This window comes from Ostrea edulis, chromosome 3 (assembly GCF_947568905.1).
Source record: "Ostrea edulis chromosome 3, xbOstEdul1.1, whole genome shotgun sequence".
NCBI classification, from domain to species: Eukaryota; Metazoa; Mollusca; class Bivalvia; order Ostreida; family Ostreidae; genus Ostrea; species Ostrea edulis.
In genome coordinates, this window is record NC_079166.1 from 24,579,708 (window position 1) to 24,603,026 (window position 23,319).

Sequence of the window (23,319 nt, forward strand, 5' to 3'; positions counted from 1 at the left end):
ACTTGACGTGTAAAATGCAAAACTACATGGTTGTCCAAAAGAAAGTTGTATCATATTAAAGAAGAAAACAATACACAATATCTTATTTCACTGTACAACGTAACTCATTGAACGTACATGGCATCGTAGCAGTGTAAGACAGAAAAATATCTAATGACATTCCCACATGGGTGATATTGATCTCGCATTGGTGAGAATGCGAGAACGAAAAGTCTCACATGACTGTCATACGAATAATGTCGGTGATAAGGATTGACTTCCTAGTAGGTGATGTAAGAATCTATCCAAAATCTATCTCAAATAGCTTGTAGATTTCTTATTCATATACTATTGATATTGATGTTAAGGTGATATCAACAGTGTCGTTTAAAGTCAGCGTTTTGCAAATCCTATGGTCGTTAAAACGATCTAGTTTGCCAATGCAACCTCTTTTGGGGTCAAATGCTGTCTGACGTGTTTCATACCGATTGTTAGGCAATTCTTGGCACTCTGATTTTGACTACGGATACCCCCGTTTACCTGATCACTATATGTGGCCGGTCGACAAGGGATGCTTACTCCTCCGATGTACCTGATCCCACCTCTGGTATATACCATGGGTTCGTGTTTGTCCAACTCTATATTTTGTATTGCTTATAAGAGGAATGAGATTGATCACTGTTTGCTATTTTCACCTTTCATTTATGAACGAAGACTGTTGGATTTTTTCTGTTTTTGGATTATTTCAGATTTTAGTGTGTAGTGTTGATACATGTTATTTATTGTTTTTGAATGATGTATGATGACTCTACAAACTTACTTCCATAAATATTTGAATGTATTTACTTTTCATATCATCAACTGATTTCAAAATGAAACGCATATTGCCAGTTTTGGACATCTACCCATTATTTTTTGAATTCTAAATATAGGTTTATTGCTTAATATGTTGACCCATATGACATATGTTTAATAAATTAGAATTTTCTTCATATTACCAAAGGCGGCAAGTGCAAAAAGGTCAGTTTCTAATCATATGTCAGTCATGGGAATTTGAACGTCTTCATTATATCATCATTTAACAATATTTTGGTTCATTTAAATCATTAAAAAATTTTCATTATGCTTTCTTTATACATTGAATACATTAATGTACTATGTTACTTACTGTCTCTGTCACATCACAATAAACAGATTAATTCATACACATTCAATCAAAAATATAGTATTTTCCTTGTTCTGTACGTTGTAAATCGGTGCCGCTTTATCACCTTTGCTAGTATTTTACCTTGGTAAGCTGTTCTCTTATTTGACTTCCGTATCCTGCAGGTAGTTGTAGATATTTATAATGTTACTGTACGTCTTTCACAGATAGAGATTGTGTTGGTCGTCCACACACGCATTCCATGTTGTTCTTGTGTAAGCAGTAGAGAAAGGAACTGGCCGTCCTGATCCGGGAAATGGATACTGCTATTGTTATAACCACACACCAATACGTGTCCGTGGACATCAGTGCAGATTCCTGTTGGATAAAAGACAGGTTGATGACCTGAGTGGTCATACTGACGACCTTTGTAGTTAAACCGACGGCGTCCTGATTTATCCACCACCACTAATACTGCTTTCGTTCTCCATTCAGAAGTCCAGATGTATCCGATCTTGTTCTCCGTGATGTATGCTGGTACTCCATACAGACTTTGTCCCTTGTCGTCCTTCTTAATGACCCGAGGATTCCGTCCTGTCCTGTCGTACTTCGTCACTTTCTCATAACTCCCCACCAGTATATCGCCATTAATACGGGAGGAGTGGATACAGAGTGCTCTCCTGTCTGGTGTGAAGAGTGTGGTGTCGACTGATGTTAACTTACGGACTTCATCATCACCGTCTATAAACAGAAGGTTCCCGTCTTCTGTGATGGTGTAACAACCTGTAAAACCGTATTTGACTATCCGTTTGTCGCGTACGACGTGTCCAGGGGAGTCCACCCTTAGGTGTTCTTCATTGTTTAATACTTTGGATTTGGGAATGGTCGATACCTGTTAACATTGCAAAAGTAACGAAAGGGTAGTCGATTTTCGATAAAGAATTCAGAATGAGAGGAGAGAGAGAGAGAGAGAGAGAGAGAGAGAGAGAGAGAGAGAGAGTGTGTGTGTGTGTGTGTGTGTGTGTGTGTGTGTGTGTGTGTGTGTGTGTGTGTGTGTGTGTGTGTGTGTGTGTGTGTGTGACAAAATACCCCGAACGTTATTGATAAATTCATATATTGGTACCGACGGTTGCAATTATACCTATATATTTGATATAAATACGGTCGATACAACATATTTTGACCAGGGATTTTGTTTTGTGTATTAAGATATAAGTACAAGTGATCATCAGCGACATAGCTGAACAGCTAACTATAAACAGTATGCGCAATTTGTCAGAGAATGAATAAAACAAGATCTTGTCCTTATAAAAGGAAACCAATACGTGAACAATAGGTATGTGTAATATCTTAAGTTGAATCTGTGCACGATTTCATTACAAGTCACATTGCTAGAGTTTTAATGATCAGATGATGTATCATATTGATATGAAATATTGGTAGCTTTGACTTTTAACCTCAAAATTAAGAGTCATTCTTGTATTTGATCTGGACCGTAAAGTTCATCTGGACCGTAAACTTCAAATTCAACAGGGATCACTATGTGATTTACCTGATCAAGATATAGGGCTCACGGAGGGTGTGACCGGTTGACAGGGGATGCTTCCTCCTCCAGGGCACCTGATCCCACCTTTGGTATATCCAGAGGTCCGTGTTTGCCCAACTCTCTATTTTTCGTATTGCTTATAAGGACTATGAGATTGATCACTGTCCGTTATCTGCGCCTTTCATATATGTTCTAGAAATGGAATCCAAGGTTTTCTAGACCAGTGTTAAACCGTGTAAATAGACTCCCGATTGATGAGAATTGCAAGTATTCAATAAACGTCTATGGGGCAGTGATTGATTTCCTGGACACATCATCCCCTGGTATGCGTGCCTTTCCATTTCATGCCTCAGATCAATGGGGGATAAGATGGCTCGGATTACTGTTTGAATATTTGGCTTTCATATTTAGCTTTTCACAGTAACATCGCATTCTTTACTAAAATAATGTTGTGGATTTGTAAATGGATGTGTTAATTTCAAACGCACACCGTCCAAAAGTAATCTGGATCTTCAATAGATAAACAGGTTAATCAACTGATTTATGAATGTTTTACATATTAATGGAGATACTTTATTCAATAACATATATACGATACTTGGTTTCACTATCGGTAACTGAATACATCACATGACCAAACAGCCATGATCAGAGTCAGCGAAAAAGAGTAAGGGCAATTTTTATTGAAATTTGCAATGAAGATGGCGGAAGTTTACCTAATCCTGCTTATTGTTCTTTGGCGTTTGACTAATTGTTGCCATCTCGAGACACTTTACGCCTTATCCGGAAATGTCGTCAACGCTTCGTATATCAGCTTTTCCACGAATGTCTCCTTTTGTTTTGGCAGGAGGTGCAAACTTCAGGGGAAATGTTTGTCCTTCAACTTTGACACTAGGGACAAGAACTGTTACCTTAACTACAAAAGCCACGTGAAAATCCAAATCGCATTCGATCTTTTGATGTCAGTGTGTGGAGCTTTATTTCTGATCTAAAATTGTGTTTAAAAGGGTATCTATAAACTCTTGTTGTGGCAGTTAATTAATTGAATTGTTTTAATTGTCTGATAATGTATATGCATCAACATAACATGTGTATGTTCGAAACATACGATGACAATAGTAGACATTTCTAAGTATTTCCTCTGTCACCGGAAACTGCAGCAACCACAGCTGTAGACATGATCTTGTCTGTAGTGAGGGAGGAAGCGATCCCACAATACCCTATAGGTGTACACATGACACACAGTGTCAGATGAATGGGCGTTCCAGCAGTATACAGGATGAGACAACTCTGGCCATACGTAATTATTTAGATTGCAAAATGTCTCTAACTTGAACAATCCGTTAATTGTTGGTCACTGACCGGTTTGGGATACAACACATTCTATTACTAATCAGATGTTAGTTATTCATGTCCATTGTTGGAGTCGATAAATGTATATAGTACGCCGAAATTACATGAATAATTGTTGGCAAAATGAAAAATTTAACCTCCATAAAATATCAATGAAAACCAAGGTAATATTTTGGACTCTTTTGTAGGAATGAAAATTCTGTATCAAAACAATACAATGTCTTATTGTCGTCCTCACATTTCCTTATCGTTGAATTCTCTTTATAGCTTAATATATGGGATATGGAAATCCTTTAAATGTTATGGAAATAAAAAGCTATTTGAAATTTGTTGTAGGTAGTGGGAATACGATACAAGAAAGGTGAAGATAACGAACAGTGATCTATCTCACAACTCCTATAAGCAATACAAAATAGATAGTTGGGCACCACGGACCCCTGGACACACCAGAGGTGGGATCAGGTGCCTAGGAGGAGTAATCATCCCTTGTCAACCGCTCACACCCGCCATGAGCCCTATATCTTTATCAGGTAAATGGAATTATCTGTAGTCAAAATCAGTGTGCCGAGAATGGCCTAACAACCGGTATGAAACACGTCAAATAGCATTTGACCCAATCATAGGTTGTATTGGCAAACTAGAGCCGAATTCATTTTATTTGGCAGCAGGAGGCAACTGGATAAGTGTAGCACAAAAGTTATTAACATTAATGGTGATGAAATTGATCCAGAACTTTAGATAAGATACTTAGGTGCATATTTGGAGGAAACTCTCAATTTGAAGGAACATATAAAAAGGAAATGCCGAACAGCTATGATCAATTATCTTAGGATTAAAAGTATTCGCAAATATTTGACAAAAGAAGGTACAGAGATTTTGGTTTTATCTTTAGTAATTTCTCATTTGGACTATTGTAATGTGATTTTAAACGGCATAGCACAGACTGAAATATGTAAAATGCAAAGAATCCAAAACATGGGTGCGAAACTGGTATTAAATCGTAATAAATTTGACAGCTCTAGGGATGTTCTCATTGACCTACATTGGTTACATATCGATTCTAGAATATCATTTAAATTATTGACCTTCATGTATAAGTGTCATGTGGGCGAAGCGTCATTGTATTTAACAGAACTTTTAATGAAACAGGTATCAAATAAAAAGTTGCTCTATCTTCTGAGAGTTGCTACATTGTTCCTTTGAACAGGCGTAAAACTGTCAGTGATAGAAGTTTCGGAACCATTGGTCCGAGACTGTGGAACAGTTTACCGGCTGAAATAAGACAGTCCAAATCTTTACATACTTTTAAAGCCAAATTGAAAACACATTTGTTTAGACAGTTTTAATGTACATGTTTTTAGTTTAGTATATGTAGAGTGTGTTTGCATGCATATGACGTATTGTTTATTCATTTAAAGCTTTTTACATGTATATTGTACATGTACAACGCCATTGAATACTTTGTGTAAAATTAGGCGTTAAATCAAATAAAAACAGTTTCAGTAGAGCGTTATATCGACCATAAAATATGCAAATTGCTGACTGTAAACGAGACTGTTGAAACTCCTGTACCATCAACTTGTTTGTCAGTAGCTTGCCTCGATTTAGAAACTGACCATATAAAGAACAAACTCTAGCGTATCGAATCAGTTGAGAGATATAAACACCATATGCAAGTGGTAATGGAATACTCTCTCTCTCTCTCTCTCTCTCTCTCTCTCTCTCTCTCTCTCTCTCTCTTTCTGTGTGTGTGTATGTGTGTGTGTGTGTGTGTGTGTGTGTGTGTGTGTGTGTGTGTGTGTGTGTGTGTGTGTGTGTCTATATTTTCATAAATCAGTCATGATATGATATGCCATTTTCCATCAAAAGGATTATTTTTAGGTCAAACGATAAAATGATAGAACCGTCATTTGTCAAAGCATAGGCTACACCATAGAATTGTCTAGCAGTGCATGATTTTAAATGAACTTAATCTTAATTAGTAGAAAATTGCAAAGATGCGTATCTTTAGACAAAAACTATTAATGAAAAGGTGAAGATAACGAAAAAATTATCATTATAAAAAACTCTTGATATATTAGAGGTGGGTCAGGGGTACACTGTTATGCTTGATATATTAGAGGTGGGTCAGGGGTACACCGTTATGCTTGATATATTAGAGGTGGATCAGGTGTACACCGTTATGCTTGATATATTAGAGGTGGGTCAGGTGTACACCGTTATGCTTGATATATTAGAGGTGGGTCAGGTGTACACCGTTATGCTTGATATATTAGAGGTGGGTCAGGTGTACAGTGTTATGCTTGATATATTAGAGGTGGGTCAGGTGTACAGTGTTATGCTTGATATATTAGAGGTGGGTCAGGTGTACACCGTTATGCTTGATATATTAGAGGTGGGTCAGGTGTACACCGTTATGCTTGATATATTAGAGGTGGGTCAGGTGTACAGTGTTATGCTTGATATATTAGAGGTGGGTCAGGTGTACACCGTTATGCTTGATATATTAGAGGTGGGTCAGGTGTACACTGTTATGCTTGATATATTAGAGGTGGTTCAGGTGTACACCGTTATGCTTGATATATTAGAGGTGGGTCAGGTGTACACCGTTATGCTTGATATATTAGAGGTGGGTCAGGTGTACAGTGTTATGCTTGATATATTAGAGGTGGGTCAGGTGTACACCGTTATGCTTGATATATTAGAGGTGGGTCAGGTGTACACCGTTATGCTTGATATATTAGAGGTGGGTCAGGTGTACACCGTTATGCTTGATATATTAGAGGTGGGTCAGGTGTACACTGTTATGCTTGGTGGAATGACACAATTACACTTATAGATATGCTAATAACCCGCGTTTAGTAAGCGATTTACAATTTTTGATATATTCTAATCATCTTTTTATTACTGTTGAAATTGTCGTATGTCAATGAGGAAGGTAAACAATTGCATATAGTAATTCACCACAAAACAAAAACATTTTTGGTTTTTACTCTTGCAGAATCATAAACATTTCCATCTACTTCTGCCACAGAAATACATAATTTAACCGTTGGTACTGAGGCCAAACAGAAGAACCAACAATCCAACACCACTGGCGACTGCAGCAGTCCCGAGGGAGGTCAGGATTAGCGGAAGTCGTTTGGGATCCTTTGTGGTGGTAGGTGTGGTAGGTGTGGTAGGTGTGATAGGTGTGGTAGGTGTGATAGGTGTGGTAGGTGTGGTAGGTGTGGTAGTGGTTGTAACTACAGATACCAAAAACAGATAATAAATAAAGAGAGTTCGGCTATAGTAAGTATGAAATGAACTGGTATGGAATCGAAATTGAGTGAAGGCATACCTTGGTCACATTGAAACCCGTCTCCGATAAATCCCTCCTTGCATTCACAGCGAAAGGAGCCGTCAGTGTTGAAACATTCAGTGTTGGTGTCACAAGGTTCAGTTTCCTGTGCACATTCGTCTATATTTTTTGTACAAACCACAGATATAAGCATCAGGGCAAAATATAAAACATGGTTTGGATGGTTTCGTGGTTACATATTTAATTATTATTTCTTACTGAAAGTGGAAGGATTTTTTCATTAATTCTGATATAACATGAAAGTTGTATCATCATTATCGCCAGTTAGACCAATACTTAAATCCTTGGGCAGTGTCCTACTTTTCCATTTTCTATCAAGGTACATCCGTGATCTATTTATAACAGTTATGCAATGACGTCATATGGAAGCGCATGTTTGTCATGTTGTTATGATACAAAATGTTCTCGTGTAAACAACCAAAATAGTTTTCAAGAGTTAGTAGCTCCCTCTCTCCTCTCTGTGTAGGACATATTTAAAATGAATATGCAGTTTACGTGCAGAAATGGAACAAGACCTACCTTAACATTCCTTAACATACCTTAACATCAGCGACAGACAAAATCAGAGTTAAGGTAAGTGAAATGCCAATAAAGAAACTATTTTTGTGTTTAATGCTATCTTTTAATTTACGACCAGATACCTCTTACAGGAGTTATAAGATTGATCACTGTTAGATATCTTCTTTTTTCACTTTGACAATGATATGTGATGGCCTAATCAGGATCAACTTCACACCTCTGATCTTAATTAGATACAAGTGGGTTAGTCAGATGCCCGGTGATATTTGTTCATAATGGGAATTTTAGATGTCTACGATCATAATAAACAGTACCAATTTTGTACATCATACTTTAGCAGTTTGGGTATGATTGCAACGATGATTTTTCCAAATCTTAATCATCATCAAAACCTTCTTTTTTTTTTTATAGAGATTGGTGTTTGTTTTCTTCATAACATCATGGTAGGGAGAAAAAACATCTAATAATTCATATACATGTAAATCATTAATAAATGCTAATATTGTGGTAAATCGGCCATCCCTGTGGTCACTGGTCATTGTTTCAATCCGATCGTTTCATTTCGCCTAGTAGCTGACCGGATATAGTCATTTTGTTGTATTTCCGATTCTCTCTTTTACTGAAGTAGCAGGTGACTAAATATAAGATAATTTAATCTAGCCAGTCTTTAATTCATGATGAGGAATGATTTATATTAAAGACGTTTTATACAGTAGGTGTATACATTTAATTTCAATAATGGAGACTTTCGTTTTAGGTCACTTCGTGGTGTGATTGAAACGAAGTAACAAAAATTCAGAGCCATTAGATATATACTTGGAATGACTAGGAGTAGGTATCATGCGGATCGGACTTGGCTAAATGTGCTAGTAGTCTGTTGACATTCGGGAAATATTGTACCAGGGGGTGGGATGGGCTTAAAGACGTCAAAAGTAAATTAGAGAAAATTCCCTTGGTAACATCTTGTATATAGAATAAATTTCGACAAACGTCATAAAAGATAACTACGAAATGGATTGGTTCACATCAAGGATAAAGGTTCCCCAAAGATAGCAATGCACCAAATTCTTAGGATGCCCTTTATAAATATGATATGATTGAGATTTTTTTAATGGATCATTATGATCTAATCAAATGAAATATAACAGTTTACATTCAAATCGCTAATAGGAAACATTCGCCGATTTCACTGTACGAGATGGCCCCACTGTTCTGAAGATGGTTACGCGTACGTTTGATATCGCTGCACCGTTTGAATTCCCATTGTTTTTGCATTAGACCTGACTAGTCTCTTTTTTGCATTTTCGATTTCACGCGATTAAAATGCTATAGTATTGCTGTTTACCAGAATACGCCAACTCTAGAGGACACCACTTTCCATAGAATTCCGAATCATGCTTAAAATGGATAGTGGTAATTCGTAGAATGAATGAGAAAACTAAGCGTCTGTGGAAGCAGGAAAGTCCGATGCTGTGTGTCACAGCCATTTTTGTTCGGGGTGACGATAGAACAGCTAGTTTATTAGGTTATTATTACCTTCACATTGCATACGTTCAATTCAAGTGTTTTATTTTTTGTTTCCTTGTTAGCGTTTTTTAAGAGTTCATGTTGTTTTGTGGTTCTTGATTATCATTTCAGATTATACGTTTCTCTTTGATGACCGGTTCATCCCACAAGACAAGAAGCAGGCTTGTTATCCTGATACAATAACTCAGGAATTCTTGCCTAATTCAGTGATGTACACTAAAAGGAACATGTCTCCATCATGGATATATATGAATGCATAACATTTACACGATAGTTTTTATCATGACATGTGAGTAATACTGAAAAGCATGATTTACGAGGAAATTTTTGAAACTTTTTTCAATTCAGTTTAGAATAAAACATTAATGATCCTAGGTTTAATGAATATTTCTATACCACCAGAAAACATCAAATGTCTTTGATGTAGGGGAGTCATTACGGGACACGAGATACAAACACAGAACATCCTCACTTGCAAATTGCAAAACGAACCATTAGAAAATATAGCTTGATGATTTTGATATTCATTGTCAAGCTGAAATTGTGTCAGGCAATGAATAAGAATGTGGAAGAGAACGTGTCATAAAATATTTGCCATCAAGGAATTATTTTTTCTATTAAAAATTTTCAACCCAAAAACAAAATTGTCAATTACTACACAGTGTTTGATTGTGATCATTTTATGATGTTTTTCAGTTGTTTTGGACAGGTAGCTTATTATTAACTGAATTATATCTGTTCAGTTCACAACCAAACGATCAGTTCCCGTTGGGATCCGGTTTACAATAGGTCCTCAATACCCCTTGCGACGAAATAAGTCGGTCCATCAAAGATGACCACATAAACCGAGACCTCGTGCTACAGCAGGTGTGGTACGATTAAAATATTCCTCTCTGCTCAAAGGCCATAAGCGCCGATCATAGACCTAAATTTTGCAGCCCTTTCCCTGTAATGGTGACAATTCCATAAGAGTGAAAAAATTCTAGAGAGGGACGTTAAACAATATACAATTATAATCATAACCAAAAGATAAATTTTTCATGACATTAATGAAATTAAGGCCAACAAAAAAAAAAAAGAAAAGAATATCGCACTAATTTTGTTATTCAATTTGTCAGAGTCAACTGTTTGAAGAGTGTTTGATACATGGATAATCTTTTATCTTTGCAATCATATGGCCATCTAAAGAAATAGTAAAAAACACCATACCAGAAAAGTCCCAAACACAAAATCATTTAGATGCAACAGGTGTTCCTATAGAAAATATGTCCATGCCCAATATCAGAGTAAAACGTGGTCAAATTACACGCATAAAAATACCCCGAAAACAATGATTGGGCGTAGTCCTATGTGCAGTCAGGTATATATTTGATTACTTGGGTAGTTCAGCTAGTGGCAGATATATTATGCAAAAGTCTTGTATTTTAATTCCAAAAACATGATGTTTGATCAAGATGATAGTATTAAGGCAGATTATGATGCAAGGTTTTTTTCATGGTAAAATGTTATCGTGAGTATATCTAAATTCTTAAAATGCAAATCACAGTAAGGAATTCAGGAGGTTGGTAATATCAGACATATTTCATGCAATGTATAGGCCCAGAATGTTAATCAACTACCAATTGCAGTACGCTGTGATTTTAAGCCATTGGATTTTAAGCCAACTATTTTTTCGGTCAAAAACAACATTTAAAATTCAGGTAACTCTAATGATACTAGCAATACGGGAAATAATGGAAATCCGAATAAGAACACGTTGTCTTTTACCTTTCGGTGAGTTGTTTCATACTATTGATAGTCATGCACGACGATTTGTACTAAACTGTAAGTTACATAGATTGTATGATGCATAGGTCATAATATATCTTTCAGCTAAATCCAACTTCCTGCCACTTGTTGTAGCTTCTCTTTTAACCAACTCCTTCTTTAATTGCTGTGCAGTAAGACTACTTTCTTTCTCTCTCCATTGTTGTCATTTGGAACAAGCGCGTACATGCGTTTCAAGCGCAAAAGTAGTCATCCTTATAACGATCATGCGACCTGACGATTAATGTCACGAATGTTTTATTGTTTCAATATTACGTGTACAAAATCTACAGGGATCATTTGTTTTAACACTAATGTTTTTCAAATAATAACCAACAGGAAGAATTCTATGTAAAATTCTAAACTGTAGCCACTGAACAGAAGAATCACTAGATGTTTTGAAACAAATTTTAAACACATCTTGCACTGAAATATCATCTACTACATATGAAGATAGTTCAGTTTTCCACTTGCCCATAGAAGTTGGGATATCTTCTTAATTATGTGGCTAAAATGAGATGTATCGTATGTGACCGAAAAAATAAATAAATTATAAAAAAAAAAAAAATGTCACGAATGTTTCCTATTGAACTATTTGCTGACATATATAATTGTACAATACCTTTCTGGCTGAAGAGAATTAGAAACCCGGTTTCCTGCTCAAAACCATCTGGTGCGAATAGGATACGTAGAGCTCTCTCCGAACTTTGACCCCCGTTTTCAGGATGGAATAAAGCACAGTTGTCATAGAGTTTGTTTTCCTTCATAGATCCTTTACAATAAAAATGGAAAACATTCTACTCAAAATCTAGCAGTTTTAAAGAAAGCTATGTTGATCATCATTGTTTTATATGCCATAATGAAAAATAAGGAAAGAGAACGAAAAGTGGTTAATCTCAAAAATCGTTTGAGGAATAACTGAGTGTGGGATAAATATGGACCCCTGGAAACACCAAAGATGGATCTGGTGCCAGGAAGAAGACACCAACATCGAATGACCAGGAGCAACTACAGTGAGCCCTATGTTTTAGTCAGGCAAACGGATTAATCTGTAGTCAATATCAATGTCTACAAATGCCGTAATAATTTGTACTAAACACGCCAAACAGTACTGGACTGAATGTCAGGTAGTAATTGAAAAACATAATCATTATAACGGCAATATAATTTGGAAATTGTTGATTTCAAACATGAATGTTAAAACTCAATTTACATGTCAGTAGCCTGTTTTCAGCTGAACAAAAAACATACGCAGAATGTTTTTAAGTATCAAATTAGTTGAGAAAAAAGAACATCAAAATATGATGTAAGTGATATCCACATTTGCTACATAAATATGGAAAACGAATGATGGAGAAGCTGAAGACATAACGTTGGTCATAAAACTGTGTTGTTAATTTGTCGTTGACTAAATTTCCATATATGAAGCAGAGGTGATGAAATATTGATGGTGTCCTTTACTTTGTGTCACTGATACATATTATGTAGTTATTTGGGTTAAATGCACTGTGAAGATGAAATGCAGAATCCATTAAGACCTTTACAAGGACAAATGCTGTTACGGAGAAACTTCAACCCATTGTGCCACATGATATGTGAGAAATTGTAAAACTTTAAAAAGGGGGAGGGGCTCTAAATCTTCCAATGCAATGCATAAGCAAAATGTCAGATGAATGTTTGACGGGGTGATTCCATTCATACGCAGGAAAAGACTGATCATGTGACTCATGTCATGATACAAGAAATTGAGTGTCAATTTCATTAGTATTGTCATATAAGGAAGTGCATTAGCAAATGTAAATATATCATATTGTGTAAGAATATCAATAACAATTTCAGTGAACTTATGCTCTTGCATAAGAACATATCTGTTTAATTCACGTTTTTAAAAGGGAACATATCTGTTTAATTTACGTTTTTAAAAGGGAAAACGACTGCTCGCGATGAATTAAAGAATAGGAATTTTGACATCACGGAAAGCAGTTTCCTTAATAAAATATGAACTCGGAACTATTTATATCTTGTGATCTGTTCAGACTTCAATTTGAAATCTATGTCCAAATGATGCTGGAGTTCCTCATTAGCAACACCTACACTGGCTTTGATGATGATGTCGTCTTCTGCATGAGGCATTTATTCATTCCAAACAATTTACATGAGAAGACATATTTTGTTGTAGTCTTTAACTCGACACTTGGACATACTTACGACGTTTTATTTTTAAAAAAGCATTCACTGTCATTCATTTGTCGATTCGATATATCCCAGTGAACGGTTTTGGTTCTCCATATCTGTTTCATATTTGGATAATGTATTGGGCATAGACATAATCGACAAAATATTAGCTCAGTTTTATGATGATGAGATGTCCAGTTTCTCCAATTTCAACTTTCCATATTCATGCAACACTCATATATTATCACCATGTATGATGTTTATGTCTCTGAACAGTTTCGATACTCAAGGCTATGTCTTGTGCATGATCAATTTTAAAACACAGATGTCTACTGACAAATAAATCAATTTTTGGGGGCTTCGATAGTCTCGTTGAAATTCAGCATTTTCACAATTTCCATGGTTGTTATTGTGCTATAATGTACATCGTTTATCTGATCAATATATAGGATTCACAACAGGTCTGAGAATTTAGTAGAGTATGCTTACTCACAGGTATATGATCCGATTTGTCCTGTTTCCAGGGATGTGTGCTTGCCTTGTTTACCTTTTCATTTTTGATTAAAATGACTAAGTGCGGAAATTCTAATACATCAGATGGCACTATGATAGTATCAGTCATGTGATTTAATATTCATACCTCTTTAAATTGTCTCAGCTCAATGGTAAAGCATAAACAAAACGAAAACTTGAATATACATGTATATATACAAAGCAGATTAAGGTGAAAAGGTAATCGTATACGTGATACTTTGTGTAAAATATAGAATATTCTTAAGTGTGAACAATTTTGATTAAGAAAAAAAAAAGACCAAGGAGCAGTTATAAAAAATCGAGCAAGACTTCACATTTTTTAGCTTTTTTTTCCAGAAAATATCAATGAACAATCTTTATGCTTGGGGTGAAGTGAAAATCTACATATACATTATATACACAAGCAATAAATATGTCTTACCGTCAAATACTTTAACAACAAATGAATCTTTTTTTCAAAACTCGATATATCCCGGAATATGTTCATTCTGATTCTCAAACATTTCTAACGTGGCACACTGTCGAATAATTTAATACATTACCATCAAATATTTTAAAGCCATCTCTGCAAGCCCCTAGGTTTTTCTGCCTGGAATCATTCTCCACATTGTTAAATGTCAATTGATAATGAACAGACTTCCCTTCGTCAGCAATTATTTTTACATCACAAACTCCATCGCTGAAAAAGAACAACAACAATACAGACAATCGTTTTAAGAACTGTTTACGTTAGAGTCAGGTGAATTGTTGTTAATGGAAATATGTCGCAATTTCATGAAATTTGGTATATACTAGAATACTATAGATAACCTATAATCAATATGATGAAATGATTTTTATTCCACTCCCTGGGCAACATGGGAATCGGTGACAGTAATCTCATTTTCTAATTTCAAATCTTTAAGAAATTAAGACGATATATAATTCTTCTTGATTTATTGCAGAATCCATGCATTGCAATCTAATGATAATCATTCAATGACAAATGCGAATTTATAACACATAAATGATTTAATTTTTATACACAGCGCATAAAAATATGGAGGGAAATACTGAAGTTTTTCCAGATTTCACTTAGTTGCACCATAAATAGGTACTGATTCCCAAGAAATGCTTCAATTGCTATTATATTTTATATCTATATAATCTATACATTCTTAATACAGGTCAAATGGAATTCGATTGTAAATGAAAGTCAGTGGAATATTTTGGGATGGTGGAAAAAGGAGGTTTATCAATGTCAGCTACATGTATGTAGAGTTAAAATAATACTGAACACATAATACTACATGTACATGTGTGATACACAGGCACTAATCAAGGGTGAATATTATTTTATATAGTGATTTCACTTACTATTGATATGAGTTGTGCTCCTTTGTTACCTGACCTGTTTCTATATTCTTATGAGGCATAATTCATTCAAAAGCGTTTACATGAGATGAAAAGATCTCTTGATGTGGCCTTCAACTCGACATTTAGATACATCGATGACGTTTTATCTATTAACAATAATCATTTGCATTCATACTTCGTTTCAGTATGTCCCAGTGAAGTGAACTAGGAATAAAAGACACCACATAAACATCCACATGTGCTTCGTACTTAGATATCTGATTGAAAATAAATATTAACGACAAAATAACAACTGGACTTTTTGACGAACTGGATAATTTCAGTTTCTCCATATTCCCATATTTATATAGCATATTTCCATTACCACCTGCATATGGGGTTTATATCACTACTGATTCAATGCGGAAGAGCTTGTTCTACATATGAGCAGTTTCTAAATCGAAGCAGGTTACTAACAAGTTGATGTTACAGGGGCTTCAACAGTCTTGTTTAAAGTTAACGTTCGCAAATTATATGTTCGTTATATTGATGAAAGGTAAGGATAACGAACAGTGATAAATCTCACAACTCCTATACGTAATACAAACTGGCCCGTTACAACGACCACAAAATTTGTAAAATGCTGATTTTAAACTGACTGATCCAGTTTGCGAATGCAGTCTATCATTTGGTTAAATGAAAGACAAACATAGCGAACAGTGATCAATCTCATAACTCCTATGATGAATACAAATTAAAGAGTTGGGCTGTCTGACGTGTTTCCACTAGCTGCAATGATATAGTTCTACCCGATATTGTTTTATTCTGACGTTTTCGGGATAGGGCCACAGTTCCATAAGACTTCCTTAATGGTGCAAAATGATTTAATGAATAACCAATAATAAGCTCCGTGTAATAGTTCCAAATGTTTTTTTTTTTTTACACCAAAATGAGTATTAACTTTGTGCTCGGGCAGGTCTAACAAAGGTGTTTTTCATTAAGTAACATGTACAACATGCACAATTCTTCGTCTGCTCCACCATGCTTGTTATCGTGAGATCTCGTAGGTGGCTCTACTGAAAAACCTGAACATTGACAATCAGCTCGAAAATGTAGTTACTCAAGCCATTCCAACAAAGAAAGGAAAGTAATACGGTTGCAGAGAGAATTTACACTCTGCTGTGCGTTTTTTAACGTTTATTAAATCTAAACCTTTTCAATACCGATGAAATAGATTTATCTTCCGTACTCGTCCATTGATGTTAGGACTACTTTATATGGCATATACAAATATCTTGACAATCGGAAGTTGAAACTTCAGTATAGCATACATGGCGCACAGATATGAATCGAGAAATTGGAACATATCTAAGTTGTTGAAAACGAGCCTCACAAATCGTACGTTGCAGGCTGTACATTTATATATTGACTAGGAAGCATAAAATATCAATCATTTTATTTATGTAAAGAAAGTCAGCGAATGTTTAGAATAATAAGAAATGTTGCAGGAGTGATTCACTCCCGCATTTGCACCATTACGGAGATCCTAAGGAGCTGTAACCCTCTCCCCAAGTAAAAAATATAAAGATAAAATCGGAGCGGGCTACATTATTGCCGTTATGTTTCCACCTGATCTCACTTCTATTGTATACAGGGTTCCGGGTTACTCTGTATTTTGTATTCCTTATACATTGTCGAAATGCGCATCTGGTGCATCAAAATTGGTACCGTATAAGTTTTACATTATGACTCCTGGGTCGAGGCCCCTGCTGGTGGACTGTTAGTCCCCGAGGGTCTCTACAGCCCAGTAGCTAAGTACTTCTTTACTAGCTTGAAAATACGGATGTATATTTAATTGCTGTTATAAAATTTAGAAATTCATTTCAAAATTAAGGATTATCTCCCTCATGCATAGCTCTTATCCTTGGACGAATTTGGCTCCACTTTTATGGCACGTTGTTGTTGGCTATATTTAGCAATGGTACCGTATAAGTTTTACATTGTAGAAGTTATGAAATTGATCACTGTTATATTCACTTTTGATCTTGATTCCAATATACGCTGCTAAATGAAAGGTGAACAGTGATCAATATTATACCTTCCAAAAAGGACTATCTTCATAGTCTTTCGTGACCAAGTTTTCCAACAGTCCATGAACTTTTCTCATTGGCCCGAATTTTGCTCCTTTATTAGTTGACCTGCTTTTTATATTCTTTGAAGTAGAATCTATCCAAGGGTTTTACATGTGAAGAAAAATTTGTATATTGTGAAGAAAAATTATCTTGCTGTGGCCTTGAACTTAAGAATTAATGAGTCGACTACATTTTTATCTATTATGTTACTTATTTTAAATTATGTCAATCCGATGTATCCCAGTGAAGTCGAAATCAAAGACACATAATAATCCTCCATATCTGCTTCGTACTTAGATATTTCAATAAACGTAGAGGTGAACAGTAAACTAACATCTCAGCTTTACGACACATAGAAGGAATCCAGCCTCTCTATCGTTAACTTACAATAATTTTCCATTATCACCTGCCTATGATGTTTATGCCTAATTGCTGATTCGCTACGCAAGAATTCTTTCTGCATATGATCAGTTTTTAAATCGAAGCAGGCTACTCACAAATAAGTTCTATGGTCGTTATAACGATTTAATTTGCCTCTACGACCTGTCATCAGGTCACATGATGTTTGACATGTTTCTTACCAATTGTTAAACCGTTCTTTACACATTGATATTGGCAGTGGATTATTCAGTTTATCTGATTGAGATATAGGGATCATAGCGAATATGACCAGCCGACAGGGGATGCTTACTCCTCATATGCACATAACCCTACCTCTAGTGGACCAAGGGATCCGTGTTTGTCCAACTCTCAATGTTGTAGTCTTTAAGAGTTATGGCATTGATCACTGTTCGTTATTTTCACCTTAATTTGAGTCAGAATGCTGTTCTTTATTGAAAGTTCATGTCCATAATTTGCAATATTTGACAGTTTAAGTCTATGTACACCAGTACGTATAAGAGTAAACAATGATTCTGAAATTTACAAAAATTTAGACAATTTCTGATGAACATTTAAAATATTTCAATTGCACGAAATTGTAATCTTGGTGTAACCCCCCTCCCCTTTCCTTCTTCTCACCAAGGTTATTTAACATCTATCACTTTCAATTCTTGTTGTTGTCATTTACTTTCATCAATCATTTTTTCGTACCTTCTTCACACGAGAGTTCCACAAAATAGAGATAATTTTCTGATAAAAGTTCCGAATGTTATCCCCATAATAAATGCCTTTGTATGTTATTGCTACGGAATTCTTGTTTAGCAGCAATCATTTATGCTGACTTTTGTTTTTCAATCCAGGAAAATATTGATTTAAAGCGTTTCTTGTGGTTGTATGAGACACTGTCAATTGCATTTAATTTAGGACAATGCATACTTTTACTAATCAAAACACTATACGATTTGAATTTGAAGAATGTTATGATTATTAATTCAAAGCAACTGTATTCAAAGACTATACGAGTCTAAAATTATAAGTGATTATTCTATATTTGATAGTTTAATAATTAGCTAAAATTGTCCCATTTGTGCATGAAATTGACCATGACTAGTATTCTAATAGAACCCATTAGGTGAGAGTTTTGATAGTGTTTTAACAGAATAGCCCATTAGGTGTGAATTCGATAGTGTTCTAATAGAGCAGACCATTAGGTGTGAGTTAACGGGTACTCGTCAATTTTGCTACAAAATACGATAGAATCAGAATCAGAAAAATACTTGTGAAATATCATTAAAAAAGCTGTCATCATAAATATTTGGCTTTACGTGTATCTATAGTATGCAGTCCCTAAAGGACTATTGCAGCTATAGATTTTACAAACTTTGAGCAAGGTACAGAAACTTTCGATTTTTATAAAAGCTTGAAGGTTTTTGTTAATGCAGTCAATAGATGTATCAATCTAATTAAAATTAGATCCTTTGATCTGCTCACGAATATCGCTACATAAGGATTAACGAAATCGTAGACGGAGGTCAAATCTAGTGAACTTTTAATAATGCATATTCATTGATATGTTAATCCAATCAGAGAACGCTTAATATTTGTATTCGGGAAAACAACAAATACGGTGCACGTTATAAATTTTGAAAGATCGCAAGATTCAATCTTTAAAAGAGGAACAGAAAGATTTGTTATTATAACTGTGCTGAATAATGAAGACTGTATGACAGTTTTCCATACCCTCCGCGCGCTGCGGTAGATTAATCACCTGTCGAATCACATCAACCTTTTCCTTTGTAAGTTTTAATTTCAATTCATATAACTTCCTGATTTTGGAGTTCCCTTCACTGTCGGTCTCTCTTAAAACAAATGAACATCCACACAAACAACAATTATTAGTCAAACTATACATTCTTTGAGTTGTCTTCGGTATGTCTGGTACGTTATAATGCTTCGGCGGCAATTAGTAAGATTTCATCATTCAAGTGTTCCGAATGACCCGAGTTTACACCGTCGATTTAATAGCCAATGCGCTGATCGGTTAGATTTAAAGGTCACTAGATTTGACCTCCGTGTGCGGTTTCGTTAGATCCTTGTGTAGCGATATACGTAAGCGGATCAAAGAATCTAATTCAATTAGATTGTAGATGTATTTCATTATTAGGCAAAAAAGAAGATGCAACAGATTGAGACATTGGTGATTGTTTTTTTTTTTTTTTTCATTTTTGAAATGCGTTTGGAAAAAGGCAGTTCAGTTACAGTTTGCAACTTTTTGCATCTGACGTCTAGTTTTTGTTGTTTTCTTTCTTTACACATATACATGTATAACATCCGTTCAAATTAATATTTCTATGGTGACTCAGCAATGTTTATATTTGTTTTCCCATCTAACAATACACATTTTCATTCACATTTTGTTTCGATATATCCCATGTACCTTGAACAAAAGACACCATACTTGTCCATTTCTGCTTCGTATCTGGATATGTTACTGAACAGAGATGTTAACGACAAACTAACAATTCATCAATTCTTTCATAAATCAATGAATGAATCATGTACAATGATATTACTACTACTACATGTATTACTACTACTACTACTACTACTGCTACTACTACTACTACTGCTGCTGCTGCTGCTGCTGCTACCACTACAACTACTACTATTACTACTACTACTACAACCACTCCTACTACTTCTACTACTACTAATATTACTACTACTACTACTACTGATGATGATAATAATGATAAATATTTAGCTTTATAACAAACGTCGTCAACTTATCATAATTGTGTGGCAATGGTCTATTATCACCTGTATACGGTCTGTATATCTCTCAACTGATTCGATACATAGGAGCTTGTTCTGCAAATGATCAGTTTTTAAATCGAGGCAGGCTACTGATACAGTAGACCGTATCAGTTGATACAGTAGATACATATGGTGTTTATATCTCTCAACCGATTCGATATACAAGAGCTTGTTATGCGTATAGTCAGTTTTTAAATCGAGGTAAGCTACTGACAAACAAGTTGATGGTGCAGGGGTTTCAACAGTCTCGATTGAAGTCAACATTTCGCAAATTCTATGGTCGTTATGCCGATTTAGTTCATCAATACAACCTATCACTGGGTCAAATGCTGCCTGACGTGTTTCATACCGATTGTTAAGCCGTTCTTGGCACACTAATTTTGACTGCGGATAACTCCGTTTACCTGATCAGGATATAGGGCTCACGGCGGGTGTTACACTGTCATACAGAAGTTGATGGTGCAGGGCTTTGAACAGTTTCGTTTAAAGTAAGAATTTCGCACATTTTATGGTCTTTATAACGATCTAGTTTGTCAATGCAATGTATCATTGGGTCAAATGCTATCTGCTGTGTTTCATACCGATTGCTATGACGTTTGTGTCTCTAAAGGGGTTTCATACCCAGGAACATGTTCTGTGCATGCTGTTGTCAGCCGAGCCAGACTAAGTACTAGTTGATGTGACAAATGTTTCGACATATTCGTTTACAGTGTTTCACAAATGCTATGGTCGTTAATAGTTATAATGATCTGATTCGAAAAACTAACCTGTCGTGAGGTCATATGCGGTCTATCTGGCGTGCCTTATGTCTATTGGGTATTTTTGGGCTCTTCCCTTTCGTGCATATTTGTGTTTTAAAATCTCCTTAAGTCACGTGATTTAGCGATTTTTATGCATGTTGTATTTCGGTTTAGCTAACAGTCGGAGGATTTCGTTCATTGTTTTTTACTTACTGGTTTTGATATCGAATTTAAGAACCAGTGTTATTGGTGTTTGACAGAGGGATCAAAGGTGAAGTTACCGAACAGTGATCACTCCTATAAGCAATGCTAAATAGAGAGTTGGGCAAACACGGACCGCTGGATATACCAGAGGTGGTATCAGGTGCCTATGAGGAGTAAGCAACCCATGTCGACCGGTCACACCCGCCGTGAGTCATATATCTTGATCAGGTAAAGGGAGTTATCAATGGAGTTATTATTAAATGGATGTAATATGGATTTACGGAAGAGGGGGAACCAGGCACGTAGCATCGTCTTTCAGAGAGGGGGAAGGGTGTCAAGCTGATCAAGGCAGAGGACACAAGGCAGATGTAACCGGTGAGCAGGGGATACTTACTCCTCCTAGACACCTGATCCCACATCTGGTATGAACTAGAGATGCTCACTCCTCTTAGACACCTGATCCCACCACTGGTATGTACTGGGGATGTTTACTCCTCTTAGACACCTGATCCCACCTCTGGTATATACTGGGGATGCTAACTCCTCTAAGAAACCTGATCCCACCTCTGGTATGTACTGGGGATGCTAACTCCTCTAAGAAACCTGATCCCACCTCTGGTATATACTGGGGATGCTAACTCCTCTAAGAAACCTGATCCCACCTCTGGTATATACTGGGGATGCTAACTCCTCTAAGAAACCTGATCCCACCTCTGATATGTACTGGGAATGCTAACTCCTCTAAGAAACCTGATCTCACCTCTGGTATGTACTGGGGATGCTAACTCCTGTAAGAAACCTGATCCCACCTCTGGTATGTACTGGGGATGCTAACTCCTCTAAGAAACCTGATCCCACCTCTGGTATATACTGGGGATGCTTGCTCCTCTTAGACACCTGATTCCACCTCTGGTATGTACTAGGGATGCTTACTCCTCTTAGACACCTGATCCCACCACTGGTATGTACTGGGGTCTGTGTTTGTCCTCTTCATTTTGTATTTTTATAGGATATAAAAAAATGACGTTCAATGTCCGATATCTTCCCCTTTTCCCTTTTTTTCAATAACATGTTCCATATTTTGGGTGAGGGCATATCTAAGAATGAATGGAAACTGTTAAATTTCATTGTATATAACCCCTATAAAGAATAGAGAATTAAGAGTAGGACGAACACAAAGTCCTTGACATGCCAGAGGAGTAAATATCCCCTATAGAACGATCACACCCGACATGTGCCCTATATCTCGATCAGGTAAATGGAGTAACATGCAAGCTGCTGACGAAGAAGTTGATGGTAATGGGGTTTCAAGAGTATCGATTAAAGTTAGTATTTCGCAAATTATATGGCCGTTATAACGATCTAGTTTGCCAATACAGCCTATCATTGGGTCCAATGCTGTCTGACTTGTTTCATACCGATTGTTATACCGTTCTTGACACATTGACTTTGACTACGGATAACTCGGTTTACCTGATCAGGATATAGGTCTCACGGCGGGTGTGACTGGTCGACAGGAGATGCTTACTTCTCCTAGGCACCTGATCCCACCTCTGGTGTGTCCAGGGGTCCGTGTTTGCCCAACTTTCTATTTTGTATTGCTTGTAGGAGTTATGAGATTGATCACTGTTCGTTATCTTCACCTTTCATGTAGTCAAAATCAGTGTGTAAAGAAAACGCCAGAAAACATTTTACTACTGTATGAGGACTTTTGAAGAAGATTTACCTGTAATAAACTTTTTAAAGATTCTTGATCTTTACCTAGA

At 36.1% G+C, this 23,319-nt stretch overlaps 2 protein-coding genes across 2 annotated transcripts in view; both read right to left on the reverse strand.

Moving 5' to 3' along the window:
• Positions 1-1,322: 1,322 nt before the first annotated feature.
• LOC130053503 (uncharacterized) lies at positions 1,323-3,795 on the reverse strand. The gene is made up of 2 exons (XM_056160827.1): positions 3,778-3,795; positions 1,323-2,015 (listed from the first exon to the last, which is right to left on the reverse strand). Exons 1-2 carry the CDS (start codon positions 3,793-3,795, stop codon positions 1,323-1,325), a joined length of 711 nt encoding a protein of 236 aa, XP_056016802.1.
• Positions 3,796-7,012: 3,217 nt separating this feature from the next.
• LOC125674612 (zinc metalloproteinase nas-39-like) overlaps positions 7,013-23,319 on the reverse strand; it is a 40,676-nt gene continuing 24,369 nt past the window's right edge. Inside the window, exons 4-7 of the mRNA XM_056157632.1 lie at positions 14,487-14,623; positions 11,858-12,007; positions 7,363-7,482; positions 7,013-7,267 (exon numbers count right to left, since the gene is read on the reverse strand). Coding sequence (XP_056013607.1) covers positions 7,068-7,267; positions 7,363-7,482; positions 11,858-12,007; positions 14,487-14,623 — 607 coding nt within the window. The 3' untranslated portion in view covers positions 7,013-7,067. The remainder of the gene's footprint in view (positions 7,268-7,362; positions 7,483-11,857; positions 12,008-14,486; positions 14,624-23,319) is intronic.